General features: G+C 52.8%; 1 protein-coding gene across 1 annotated transcript in view; it reads left to right on the forward strand.

Moving 5' to 3' along the window:
- The window catches only part of LOC119405413 (uncharacterized), a 38,478-nt gene that overhangs the window by 18,627 nt on the left and 5,399 nt on the right, over positions 1–14,452 (forward strand). The window contains exons 4-7 of the mRNA XM_037672252.2: positions 1,361–1,573; positions 2,646–2,794; positions 12,279–12,524; positions 14,119–14,277. Coding sequence (XP_037528180.2) covers positions 1,361–1,573; positions 2,646–2,794; positions 12,279–12,524; positions 14,119–14,277 — 767 coding nt within the window. The remainder of the gene's footprint in view (positions 1–1,360; positions 1,574–2,645; positions 2,795–12,278; positions 12,525–14,118; positions 14,278–14,452) is intronic.

Consider the following 14,452-nt stretch of genomic DNA (forward strand, 5'->3'; position numbering starts at 1 on the left):
ATGGTTCCAAAACTAATTGCGTCGGTAGCTGAGAGAGAGGGAGCTGTCGAATGTACGCCGCGATCCGCGGATATATTCGACACGAGGGGGGGGGAGGGGGAGGGGCATATATGGACATATATCCGAGCCATATATGGGGGGGGGGGGCGTGCTTTTTCTGCCGCTCCCAAGCATCGCAACGATGCTTCCTCCCGAGAAAGCGAGCGGAGGCAGAGAAGTGAGACCGCTGTCACCGCCTGCCGACGGTAAACGAAGACAGCGGGGATAATGATTGCGGCGGCTGCAGTGAGATGACGCTGACTGCAGAGCGGTCGCTTTAAAAAATTGGCGGTCTTCTCGTCACTAGTACGCGGGGAAAACAAGATGGAAAATGAATGTCTGTTGCGTCGCCATTAGTATATTATAGTACGCTTTCGAAGAAACGAAGCACCGAAATCCCGGATCACATTCCGCTGCTGCGATATATAACCACGTATACATAGCTTAGCACGCCGTTACATGCGCTTGTACCAGCGTGCTAAGTTTGGCTCTTGCGCGCAAGGTGTTACTTTATCGCATAGTTTTGAAAGGAAATGGCGAACCTATTAGCCACTCTGCTCTCTTCTAATTCCCGGGGTTTTTACGCGCCCAAACGAGGATACGATTATGAGGCAGGCCGTGGTGGAAGGCTCCAGAAATTTCGACCACCTGGGGGTTCTTTAACGTGCATTGACGTCGCACAGTACACGGGCCTCAGGCGTTTCGCCTCCATGGAAATGCTTCCGCCGCAGTCGGGATCGAACGCGCGTGCTTCGGGTTCGATCCCGAAGCACGCGGGATCGCTTTGAGGGCATATTCAGGGACATCAGTATAAAGGTTGTCGCTGACGCTGGCTGTAGGCAGAGTTTATTTGTAATCCTCAGTATGTCACCGACCCTGCTTCACCTCTTCCTCTAGGGGAAGTCATTTGTGACGATCAACGATGACGATAAGCTATGACGAGTGCTACCATATATGTTTCTTTATCATTGTGAGGAAAATGTAACTTTTGTATATTCTTCTGTTTTCGAACCTACACATATACACTTTTGTCGTCGTGTAATTATTAACAAGAAGGCCCTCTAAGTTTTCAACTGTGAGACCTCTTTCTGCATAATTTATTCTGTTATGAGAAAACAATAAGCTTGAACTTGAGCAGCGCAAAAACAACAGGCACGCGAAAGGAACACGAGACGAGTGCAGTTGATCGTCACAGTGGATTACCAACTCGCCTAGCGCTTCGTTCTTATAAGGGGAAATCCTTTGTCCTGCAATACACTTTGGAATGGTTGTTGTTGGTGGTAATGCTGACTGACGTACTCAAGTTGCGCGCTGCATGCAGGAGTTGTGGCGTAGTCGCGTCGAGGTGCTCGCAATGGTTCTCCACGCCTCTCACCTGCCCGGCGCGCGCGGCAAGGCCGCGCAGCTGCTGAGACAGTGCCTGCTCGTGTACTCGGTGGCGACATTCAGCCACAAGGCCTTGCAGGACTTCATGAAGCGCTTTGATCTCAAGCTCATCCGCGAGCCTCAGTCGACTGCCACAACGCCCGATAAGGTGATCACGATCATCATAATCATGATACTAATCATCATCAGCCCGACTACGCCCACTACAGGGCGAAGGCCTCTCCCATGTGCCGCCAATCAACCCGGTCCTGTGCTTGCTGCTGCCACGTTATACCTACAAACTTCTTAATCTCATCTACCCACCTAATTTTCTGTCTCCCCCTCACGCGTTTACCATCTCTTGGAATCCAGTCAGTTACCCTTAACGACCACCGGTTATCCTGCCGACGTGCTACGTGCCCGGCCCATATCCATTTCTTCTTCTTGATTTCAACTATGATATCCTTAACCCCCGTTTGTTCCCTGACCCACTCTGCTCTTTTCCTGTCTCTTAAGGTTACACCTATCATTTTCCTTTCCGTGGCTCGTTGCGTTACCCTCGATTTAATTTGAACCCTCTTCATAAGTCTCCACATTTGTGCTCCGTAGGTAAATACCGGTATGTTGCAGCCGTCATATGCCTTTCTCTTGAGGCATAGTGGCAAACTACCGTTGATGATTTGTTTGCCTTCCAAGTGCGCTCCACCCAATTCTTATTCTTCTAGTTAATTCAGTTTCATGGTCCGGCTCCGCGGTCACCACCTGTCCTAATTAGACGTTTTCCTTTGCCACTTCCAGTGCCTCGCGGCCTTTCGCAAATCGCTGTTCTCCTCTGGGAACGTTGAACATTACTTTAGTTTTCTGCATATTAATTTCCAGACCTACCGTTCTGCTTCCGTTGTCTAATTCAATAGTGATGATTTGCAATTCGTCCCCCGAGTTACTCATCAAGCCAATGCCGTCGCCGAATCGCGGGTTACTAAGGTACTCTCCATTAACTCGTATCACGAACTGTTCCAAGTCTCATCTGCCCACCTAACTCTGTTTCCCCCTGGTGCGCTTGTCTTCTCCTCGCATCCAGTCTCTTACTGTTATTGACCGGAGGTTATCTTGCCTTCGCGCTATATGCCCTGCCCATTTCTTCTTCTTGATTTTGACGTATGGTGTAACTCTCGCTGTGTACACGACGGCGATCTAATTCAGCACAAGGTGTTCACGCAGTCACGTGGCGCTCGTTTCAGGTGTTGGCTGTGCACGTGGAGCTTTCCTACAAGTACGGAGTGAGCGGCCTGCTGCGAATTCAACCCAACGTCGCGCGCTCACTGTCGGTGGAGCTGGACCACGAGGCTCTGATGGCTTCGGCGGAGAGAGTCGAGAACGTGACGATCTCGTGAGTATATAGTAACTTATTGTGATTTCGTGAGCAATATGAGCTGGTACACCAAATTCATGTTTATAAAACAATTGCCTTGTAGAGAAGCATTAGAACGCTGTAATGGGCCGTCCTCTTGAGCGCCTTCTAGTGGGTCGCCCTCTTTGCCTCTTCTCGGAGAGCACGCCCCTCGTGCTCTTGCTCGTGAGTCTGCGAGTGCGCTCTGTCGTTACTGTCGTCGCTGCGCATCGTCGCCGTCGATCCCGCCGTCAATAAACGCCTTTACAAAGTGGTGGAGAGTGCTGTACCGTCCCCACAACTTCGGTCTCCATCTGATGCCCCTGGAGCTTCGATCCCGTACCGTGCCATCTACCATGCCGCAAGACGCCGCTCAGCAAACGCCGCCTCCTGCCCCGACCGCTTGTCCCGGTGTCCCCCGTATCCGCGACCCTCCTATCTTCACCGGCGCGGATGGTACCGACGTGGAAGACTGGCTCACGATTTACGAACGGGTGAGTGTCCCCAATAAATGGGACGAAGCAGGCAAGCTGAGCAACCTGGTGTTCTACCTCGCGGGTGTGGCAGGCATGTGGTACAACAACCATGCATCCGATTTCCCGACGTGGTCCGCTTTCAAGACCGCCATCGTAGACGTGTTTGGCCGCCCTGCCGTTCGTAAGCTGCAGGCCGAACAGCGTTTGCGAGAACGAGCTCAGCAGGCCGGCGAAACCTTTACCAGCTACATTGAAGACGTCCTCGATTTGTGTAAGAAAGCCGACGCCACCATGTCGGAATCTGACAAGATGAGGCACATTATGAAAGGCATCGACGACGATGCCTTCACGATGCTGCTCGCGAAAAACCCCAGCACAGTGGCCGAGGTCATCACGCTCTGCCAGAGCTACGAGGAGCTGCGCCGGCAGCGGTCGATGACCCGTCGATCTCCATCCCGCGACGCCGAGCTCGCTGGCTTGTCGACCATATCGACCACTCCGCCTTGCTCGCAGAGGTGAAGTCATTCGTGCGCGAGGAAATCGCGCGCCAGTTCTCTCTGCTGGACTTTGCTCAACCTCAGTACGTTCACCAGCCGTCAACCACTCTTCTCCCTCCCCTCCGTCGAGCGATTGAGCAGGAAATCGCGGAGGTCATGCCTGAGTACCACCAGCACCATCCCGCTCCTGCACCACTGAGTTACGCCCAAGTTGTCGCAAGGACGTCCCCAGTAATACCTACGGCAGCCCCACACAGTTACGCCGAAGCCGCCGCTAGACATCAGTCCTTCGAAGCGGCTGTGCCGGCTACCTACGCCGACGTAATGCAGAGGCCACGACCGCAGCCCACGATGCAGTCATATCAGTCGCTACCCCGTCAGTCACGTCCTGCGCCATGGGCGGGCCCTGCTCCAGCAAACCGATGGCGCACACCTGACAACCGCCCCATATGCTTCGCATGTGGTTACGCCGGCCACGTGGCGCGTTATTGCAATCGCGCCCAGCCGCCTCAAGTCGTGTCGCCCGCCACCAGCCAGTCAAACCGCACATTTTACGCCCCACCTACGCCTCTGTCACCGACGTCACGCCAAGCTCCATCTACTCGGCGCTCTCCGTCTCCCCGACGTCGCTCACTGTCGCCGATGCGCGCCCGCGTCCGGTCGCACGTGACCAGGAAAACTAGTCGTCGCAGTCCACGAGGCAAGGGCTGCGACGCTATCGAACTGCGAAAGCCCTCAGCGAAGCCCATCGAACGTAATAGACGTTTTTTGTGGACGGTGTCGCGCATCTGCCCTTATCGACACTGGAGCCGCCGTATCCGTTATGGACGCTAAACTAAGCCGCCTGCTACGAAAAGTGACGACGCCACTTTCCGGTCTTTCCCTCCGTACAGCCAGCGCCCAATGTATTCACCCGACGGCGGTATGCACAGCCCGTGTCATCATTCAGGACGCTCTGTACGCCGTCGAATTCATCATAATTTCCTCATGCTCTCACGACGTCATCCTGGGATGGGATTTTCTCTCCCGCCACGACGCCGTCATTCATTGCGCGCCAGCCGAAATAGAGCTTTCACCATTCTCAGATTTGACGCCGGCAGACAGTTCATCGGCTGCGACCAAGGTATTCGTCAAAGACGACATCGCAGTTCCTGCAAATTCGTCAACGGCTGTGTCAGTCTATTGCACCGGTTTCTGCGACGTCGTTGCACTCCTTTCTCCATGTGACCGCGTTTTCACTAGGAAAGGCTTGTTGGTGCCATTTGCGACCGTGGAAATCACTCAGGGCAACACGGATATTTTTGTGACCAACCCATCCCCGTTCACTGTTACGTTGGTGCGAGGGGAATGTCTCGGCAGAGCGGAACCCCTCGAAGACGCACAAGTTATAGACGCACCGGGTGACACGCACTGCGCCAGCTCCCGTACGCTCAGTGCTGTTTCCACGACCGATTCGTCACCTGCTGATGTGTTTAGGTCCTCCATTGCTGACAACCTCACATCGGACCAGCGTTCCCAACTTCTGTGCCTGCTGGAAGAATTTCGTTCTTCTTTCGATGTCGGGCAAACTTCTCTCGGCCGCACTTCCGCTGTTACCCATCGCATCGACACTGGCGCCCAACCACCACTGCAGCAACGTCCATATCGCGTGTCTCCAGCAGAACGCCGGGTCATTAATGAACAAGTCGACGATATGCTTCGACGCGACGTTATTCGGCCCTCGGACAGCCCATGGGCCTCTCCCGTTGTTCTCGTTGCGAAGAAGGAGGACGGTTCCGTGCGGTTCTGTGTGGACTACCGACGGCTCAACAAGATTACTCGCAAGGATGTTTACCCGCTGCCGCGAATCGACGACGCGATTGACAGTCTGCAAGGAGCCGAATTCTTTTCATCTCTTGATTTGCGCTCGGGGTACTGGCAAGTACCCATGGCGGATGACGCTCGACCGAAGACAGCCTTTGTCACGCCCGACGGCTTGTACGAGTTTAACGTCATGCCGTTTGGTCTGTGTAATGCGCCCGCGACCTTCGAGCGCATGATGGACACCGTTCTGCGCAACTTGAAATGGCACACGTGCTTGTGTTACCTGGACGACGTCGTCGTTTTCGCTCCGGACTTCTCCACGCATCTCCAACGTCTGCGGCATGTTTTAACGCGTTTGCGCAACGCAGGCCTCCAACTGAATCTGAAGAAGTGCCGTTTTGCAGCGCGGCAGCTGACAATCCTCGGCTACGTCGTGTCCAAGGACGGAATCCTTCCCGATCCGGCCAAGCTTCGGGCCGTGGCCGAATTTCCCAAACCTACGTCCGTCAAAGAACTGCGCAGTTTCGTAGGACTGTGTTCGTACTTTCGACGCTTCATACGAAACTTCGCCACCATCATGTCGCCGCTGACGAAGCTCCTTGGAAGTAACGGACCCCTAAATTCATGGTCGTCCGAGTGTGACGACGCGTTCGCAAAGCTCCGTCGTTTGTTGACGTCTCCTCCCATACTACGCCACTACGATCCTACGGCCCCAACGGAGGTACACACGGACGCCAGCGGTGTAGGTCTCGGCGCTGTTCTTGCGCAGCGCAAACCAGGGTTCCCCGAATATGTCGTGGCATACGCAAGCCGTACGCTTACCAGAGCCGAGACCAATTACACAGTCACGGAAAAAGAGTGCCTGGCGATCATATGGGCCCTTACAAAGTTTCGACCTTATTTGTATGGTCGCCCATTTGATGTCGTCACCGACCATCATACCCTATGCTGGCTGTCGTCGTTGAAGGATCCCTCAGGCCGTCTCGCCCGCTGGGCACTTCGCCTACAAGACTACGACATCCGCGTGCTGTACCGCAACGGACGCCAGCATGCTGACGCCGACGCCCTCTCCCTTGCCTGACGACAATACACCCTGCTCAGTATCTCCCATTGCTGTTGCTTCAATCGACGTCCACACCATCGCTACCGAACAGCGCAAGGATAAATGGATCACCTCGCTGATCGACTTGCTGACGGATCCGTCGGCAATACCATCCACTCGCGCGTTGCGTCGTCAAGCCCACCATTTCGCCATTCGTGACGACCTACTGCACCGACGCAATTATAACGCCGACGGCCGCCAGTGGCTACTAGTGATACCCCGCAGTCTGCGTTCTGAAATATGCGAGGCCTTCCACTCTGACCCGCAATGCGCGCACTCTGGGGTATCCAAAACTTACCACCGCATTCGACAACGATACTTCTGGCGAGGGATGTACCGCTACGTCCAGAAGTTCGTTCGCTCCTGCCTCGATTGCCAACGCCGAAAGCCTGCAACGCACGTGTCGCCAGCAGGTCTACAACCATTACCTTGCCCTAACCGTCCGTTCGGGCGCGTGGGCAACGATTTGTATGGACCACTTCCACTGACTTCGGCTGGTAACCGCTGGGCCATCGTCGCTGTTGACCATCTAACGCGATACGCCGAAACCGCCGCCCTCCCAGCGGCTACAGCGCGCGATGTGGCCTCCTTCCTGCTCCACCGATTCATGCTGCGTCACGGTCCGCCCCAGGAGCTGCTCAGTGATCGAGGCCGTGTCTTCTTGTCGGAAGTCGTCGAAGCCATTCTCAAAGAGTGCAACGTCGTTCACCACAAAACTACTGCTTACCACCCGCAGACGAATGGCCTCACCGAACGCTTTAACCGCACGCTCGGCGACATGCTCTCAATGTACGTCGCAGCCGACCACACAAATTGGGATGCCATTCTGCCCTTCAATACCGCCTCTCAGAGCACTACTGGTTTCTCGCCATTTTTCTTATTGTACGGCAGGCACCCGTCGCACACAATCGACACCATCCTTCCCTACAGGCCGGATCGATCTGAATGTGCGCCTATTTCGGACACAGCCAGGCTTGCTGAAGAATGTCGCGAGCTTGCGAAGACCTTTACGACGCACGAACAAGAGCGGCAGAAGAGTATTCGCGGTGGCACCACCACTTCTGAGTCCACGTTCCTCCCTGGAGCGCTCGTGTGGCTCTCGGTCCCTACCGCTGCAACTGGCCTCTCTTCCAAACTACTGCCCAAATACGAAGGCCCCTACCGTGTCGTCGAACGCACGTCCCCGGTCAACTACCTGATTGAACCCATTGAGCCATCTTCGGACATGCGCCGTCGAGGGCGCGACATTGTGAACGTGGAGCGCCTCAAGCCCTACCATGACCCGCTCATAGTGACCAGCTGTTAGGTCGCCGGGCGGCTCCCTTTGCGTACCTGGGGTAATTGTAGAGAAGCATTAGAACGCTGTAATGGGCCGTCCTCTTGAGCGCCTTCTAGTGGGTCGCCCTCTTTGCCTCTTCTCGGAGAGCACGCCCCTCGTGCTCTTGCTCGTGAGTCTGCGAGTGCGCTCTGTCATTACTGTCGTCGCTGCGCATCGTCGCCGTCGATCCCGCCGTCAATAAACGCCTTTACAGCCTGTAATGTACTGATACGAATGTGACGTATGGAATCGCCAGAGATACCTTTCCGCGTGAGCATTAAGTGTCATGAACACTTTTGCTGTCGCTAACTGAGTTTAGCTGCTATGACCTTTAAAAGGTAGTCTCAGTGTTCCGTCCCATGTTGCTTACGACTGTGCTATGACGCTCAGTATGAGCGCGTGGCCGAGCGCTCTGCAAGGTTGTACAGTGGCGCCGATCATGGCATATTTTCAAGTTATCGGGCATGAGTATGGCGGCTCGTGCGAGCGCGCATCGCCCCCACTTGCTTACTTTCACGTTCGAAGTTGTCATTTTCGAAGCTGACATCACCGCAGGGCAAGACGAGGGCGAGGGTGAAGGCAAAAGGAGGCGATGCGCGCTCCCAGGGACAGCCAAACTCTCTCCCGATAATTCAAAAATATTCCATAATCGGCGTCACTGCACAACCTTGCAGAGAGCTCGGCCACGCGCTCGCGTGATGTAGCTCATACTGAGCGCGATAGTACATACGGTTGGCGATGTATGACAACACACCGCCGCTGTGGTGTATTAACTCGGAAGGAAATGCTTACGCGGCTTTCTTCGTATATGCGCACGTATTGCTGTAATCACCAATCGAAGCGTTCCGGCAGAGCCCCGGACCCCCTCCGAGACGCTCGCTGACCATAAATGGGTCACAAGCCATCCCATCGAGCTTGGTGAAAAAACACATGCCGCGGAAAGTAGACACTGTTATGAACAGCTCAGCCAAATCGTGCAGTGCTGTGCGGCAAGGAGGGCTTACAAGCGGAGCGTAAAGTTGACATTTTCTCAGCCGCCCTGTTTTCATACAGACGCCTGTGCTCATTCTCTTCGGAGGTGTCGGCGCCTGCTGTTTGACGTCGAACAACAGATGGCACGCTATTGGTGAATAGCCGACATAAATCAAGAGCGGCGTTTGGATCAGTTGCGCGTCTTGCCACGAGGTGCCGCCGCGTGCCCGAGCCGCGCTTCGTAGTCTGCTAACGTTACACAGTGCGCCACACTCGCGCACAGGAATCATTACGGGAGAGAGCGATCGCGTTTCATCGCGCGCGCTCAAGGTCATGACGCGCGGACCTAACTTCCTTCCCCCGAGTCATTCATCCCTGTGTAGCTTCCAGCGCGCTCGTCGGGACGAGAGAAGAGAGAAGCTCACGACAAATTCCCGCACTCCGCTCGTTCTTGACGGATTAGAGAAATTTTTTGCGGCAGTCGATTCGTAAGGCACTAAGCTCCGATACCGAGGTCATTAGACGATTACTTGCAAAAGTGGTTCAGGGCCCCTTTAAGGCCTGCCAACAGCTTCAGAAAGAAGCGGCCTCGACGTGGTCCCGAGGGGCAGGGAGGCTGGGAGCTCGTGCGTTGTGTTTTGACTGTTCGCTCCGGGGTGGGGGTGGGGGGGGGGTGGCACAAAGAGGTGGGGACAGGAGAAGCCCCCCCCCCCCCCCCCCCCCACCGCTGGCGCCGCCCCTGATAAGCACAAGTGACCGTCCTGGCCAGAGTGTCGGAACGCAGTGTTTTTCGTTTCGGTTTTAGTTTCTTTCCACCGCAAAAAGTTCCGCTCCGTTTCTGTTCCGGAACGAAAGAAGAATGTTCCGTAATGGTTCGTAACGGTTTTATTTGTATGCAAAAAGTTAAAAGTTGTGATAAGAACCTGGGATTTGTTTAGTTACTTGCGCACCTCTTGAGAACGTGGGACAGGGATAAAAGACGCTTTTCACATGGTTCTCAGGAGGAGCGAAAGTAACTGTACCATGAATTCCTACCAACTAGTGCAAGACAGTACCCTTCTAAGTTGAAGTATTTATTTTTAAAAAAGCATTGCTGCCCACCCTGCCCACTTAGCTTACATGTATGATCAATGTTCAGTATGCACTCTGTAGCTGATTGATTGATTGAATTTTCTCAAAAATGAATTACGAATTTTCTGAGCAGGCTCACTGCTTATTGTCCAGGAATTGAGCGTAATCTCGGAAGCAGCCCGTCATCGAGAGTACTCTCTGATATGCGAGACCGCTGTTCCCATAAAACAAACTTCAGCGCCGAGAATGCCTTCTTCACGCTGGCTTGTGTGATAGGCACACGAAAGCCCACTTGCGTTAATATTAACAGATGTGGTTACCACTCTTATCGTTTTTAGCATCGTTTTTCGCAAAATTTCAACACATCTTCACTTTGGAATTTCTACCTGAGATACGCGCTAATACTGTACTTAGAGATATGCATTAATGCTCAGGTTACATGACCTCGGTTGTTGCGGATCGCCAAGTTTTGCCGTGAACCGAAAAACGTTAAAAAGTATTTCGGTTTCAATCCGGAACGAAATAATAGACAACGTTTCGGTTACGTTTTCGGTCCGGTCAAAAATATCGTTTTTTTTCCCGTTTTTGGTTTTCATTCCGTTTCGTCAGACTGGTCCTTGCCAATAGTCGCTTGTGCTAATCTTTTTTTTTTTTTTTTGCGGCTACAAAACTTGGAGCGAGAAACAGCTAAATGCGAAGCCATCGTACACGACCAGAAATGGAATTTATTCAATGCTGGCCGCTTGGAATGCCAACCTGTCCGGGCCGCATACAGTGCATTGGAACTGTCCGGTATTTCGCGCGTGTTCTGTTACCGCATTTACTCAGCCACAGGTAGTTCCAGTTCTTCAGATAGACTGTCGCACTTTCTCAGGTACCTTTTGCTCCTGGCCAGCATCGCCGAAGTAAAGTACGATGTTACCCTGCTGCTTCAATGGAACACCCTGCATCAGAGCATGGAGCAAGCAGTGGCCCATGCCTGGATCGTCTCGGCTCAATCCGTTCGTGCCGCATCACAAGCCTTCAAGCAGGTGGGCACTGTTGCCATTAACAAGCGTCGTCCCTATTGCAGGCATAGGCGCGCGCGCGGTTCACTGATGTAGGGGGGGGGGGGCAAATTTTCATTGACTCCCCCCCCCCTCCGTTTGAGTCCAAAAGACAACATACTTCCCAATCGATGAAAGAAAAAAAAAAGAAAATGAAGCGATGGCCTGCTTCTCGCAATGGCCTGCCTTTGGTCCTTGGCATTCCGGAAGTAACGATGGGAAGTAAACAGTTCTTTGAGTGCACCATCAGGGGTCCACGACCGACATTATCGTCAAAAATCTGCGTGACCATACCCCTGATGGGACAGGTCCGACTGAATAAAAGTATGGGTCAGACTACCCCCCCCCCCTTCCCCTCTTCCCGCTATAGTATCAACTGCGGAGGAGGAGGAATAAACGTTTTATTCAAACAGCAAACTGAGGTTCCCGTGGGTGATGCCCCCCTATTCTAGGTTCCCACTGGCTCGAGCCGCTCGCTTGACCTGGTGCAAGGTTGACCGCCGGCTTCCGAGGTCCTGCCGGGTGACCTCTTATGACCTTTCGAAGTTGCTGCATGGGATGAGAGGCTGGTTGGCCTCTGCTGGTCTTTGTCTGCAATGCCAAGTGATGTGAAAAATAGTTGTTGGTTTTCACCTTCCCTTCTCCCTCCTGGCTGAAGTTAATATCTTTTTTTTTTCAATTTTGGAATATATATTTTGAAAGTATGGTGCACACAGGCGGTAATTACTCACTAATAGCCTGGAGTACTCATCAGTATTGTATTTGACTGATTTGATTGTGATGCTGGTGGATGTATTTGGCTGGAGGCCGTCATTCAATTTCTATTCGGATATCCTTTTTCTTGGTTTCTTGTTGGTGTTTTGTTTTCAAGTTATGTAGCTTATTATGAGATGTATGTACTCACTTGAAATCTTCCCCTATGTAATGCCTAACAGGGCATCTGTGGTATTGAAATAAATGAATAAATTGTAGGTATTTTGTGGTATAGAAGGTGGAGTGGGAGTGGAGATACGTCAGATTATTTACATGTACGTTTGTACGTTAGCATGTGTGCGTGTTTGCACACAGGCTAACACGCACACATACGCATACGCATACAAACTGAAAACATTTGGGGGCAGGTTGTTTGAACCCATGAACCCCCACACTGCGCTACATATACGGTCGTTCGAGCATGCACTTGCTGCTTACGCCTATAGGTGTGTCACGCAGGTGAAAGACCTGCAGTTTGCCGGAGTTAGCCCTAACGCGTTCGCCGACGCCATCGAGGCGAGCACGCCGTATCGGCGAGAGGCGAGCGTGTACGAGGGTCGTCGCGTCGTGCCGCTGCTGGAGAGCGTCTGGCAGGCGTTCACCGACATCGACGACTTGCTTGTCTGGACCGGCTGGTACGTTTTGGACGCGCTGGCTCCTTTCGTCGACACTCTGGCCGCCAAGCTGAAAAGGTACGTGCCGCATAATGGTGTATATCATCGTAATCATCATCACTCTGTCTACGCCCACTGCAGGGCAAAGGCCTCTCCCATGTTTCGCCAATCAACCCGGTCCTGTGCTTGCTGCTGTCACGTTCTGCCCGCAAGCTTCTTAATCTCATCTGCCCACTCTACTTTCGGCCTCCCCTCCCGCGCTTGGCTTCTCTACAAATCCGGTCCGTTACTCTTAATGACCGGCCGGTTTTTATACGTACAGGAGTCATTCTACCGCGAAAGAACACGTTCATAGCAAGCAAAGGACACCACGAGCGCTACTCTTGCCAGGACACCAAGAGCGGTTAGCTTGCCTTCGCGCTACATGCGCTGTCCATGTCCATTCCTTCTTTTTGATTTCAACTAAGATGTCCTTAACACCTGTTTGTTCCCTGACCCGCTCGTAAGGGTGTGTATTACGGGGCCAAATGTCACATTTTCAATTTTTGACATTTTACGTGACTGCATATTTCCCCCCCTAATTCATTGTTGGGCTCCTCGATCACGCGCGAGTACTTGCCATCTTCGAGGCCACAGTTAACATGAGGGCGAAGAGGTTTACCGTCACGTGCACGTACCGCAGTATTGTGTTCTAAAACAATAGTTGGCCTCCGAGATCGCCACTGTACGGGTGGACGTCCGGAGGCCACAGCTAGCGTGATGGCAGCACGAGCGGCGCCGTGCTCAGCCAGTTTTGCTGTGTCTCAAGCCTTGCGTGTCCGAGTGCAAGCTCTGTTCATTTTTATCGCTTTTGCTGCAGTTTCAGTTGTTGTGGGGAAGAATTGATAGCAGGGCTTGTTGGTAATGGTTCGTGAACATCTTGAACACAGAGCAAATACGCCAAGGACATCAGAAGAATAAAAGGACACACCACAGCGCTTTTTCGGCGCTGTGGTGTGTCCTCTAATTCTTCTGATGTCCTTGTATTAACGCGATAGCGTTAGAGAGCTCGTGTCGCAGAAATTCCGCCGCCGGTGTCGGGACCGTTGGTTGTGAGCGAAAAATCATTCGTGAGCGAAAAATCGAGAAAGGAAATGGACAACTATGTCCATCTAGCGGAAAACATATCAAGCCAATGCCGCCTTTCCAGAGAAGGCGTTGATCAAGCAAACAGCAAACGCTAGATAGTGTGCTGCAATCTGTGAGGCACTGTGAGACTCTTCATCGCCTCCGAGATGGCAAGCGCGCGGCGTGTATCTTGGAGGCCATGCGACTCTTGCTTTAGATCAAAAACCTGTATGTACCATTCTCGCGCGCGCGCGTGTGTGTGTCTGTGTGCGTGTGTGTGTAACAATACACATTAATAAGTATGCACTTAGTGGTTGAAGTGCGCACCAGGGGCCGGATTTCGCTATTGCGTTCAAGTCTTAAAGGCGAAGCTTAAGGGTCTCCCAATTTTTTTACACTGTGCTCGATATGTTGTGGGGGAGAGTCATAACTGTATTCAAATATGTCATTGCGAGAGCACGAAGCTGGGAGTGGAATATTTCCGTTTGTTGCATGGCTTGGTCCGGATATGCTGGCCAGTCATTGCATGAATCCTTCTGTATTTCTTTTATTTTTTTTTTTACAGCGATGACAAGTTATCCTTCGGCACGTCATGCGTGACTATGGTATCACACGTCATGGCTCCCGCAGTGGCCGCACTCATTCGCCTGTCGCAAGTCACGGACAAGGCACGTGACCAGATTGCCACAATGACCGACGTCATCGCCACTTGCCTCAAGGGAAAGTGCGTATCCCGTAACCCTGTATCCTATCTGACTTCACTGCAGGAGCTACTGCGTGAACACATAAATGAGTGCATATCGTTCTTTTTTTTTCTATAATATGAAGCATCCATTTGACTAGAAACCGAGAAGCGTTGTGGCGTTGGTCTTTTGTTGCTACGCACTGAAGGAGTGGTT

This window comes from Rhipicephalus sanguineus, chromosome 9 (assembly GCF_013339695.2).
Source record: "Rhipicephalus sanguineus isolate Rsan-2018 chromosome 9, BIME_Rsan_1.4, whole genome shotgun sequence".
Classification (NCBI taxonomy): domain Eukaryota; kingdom Metazoa; phylum Arthropoda; class Arachnida; order Ixodida; family Ixodidae; genus Rhipicephalus; species Rhipicephalus sanguineus.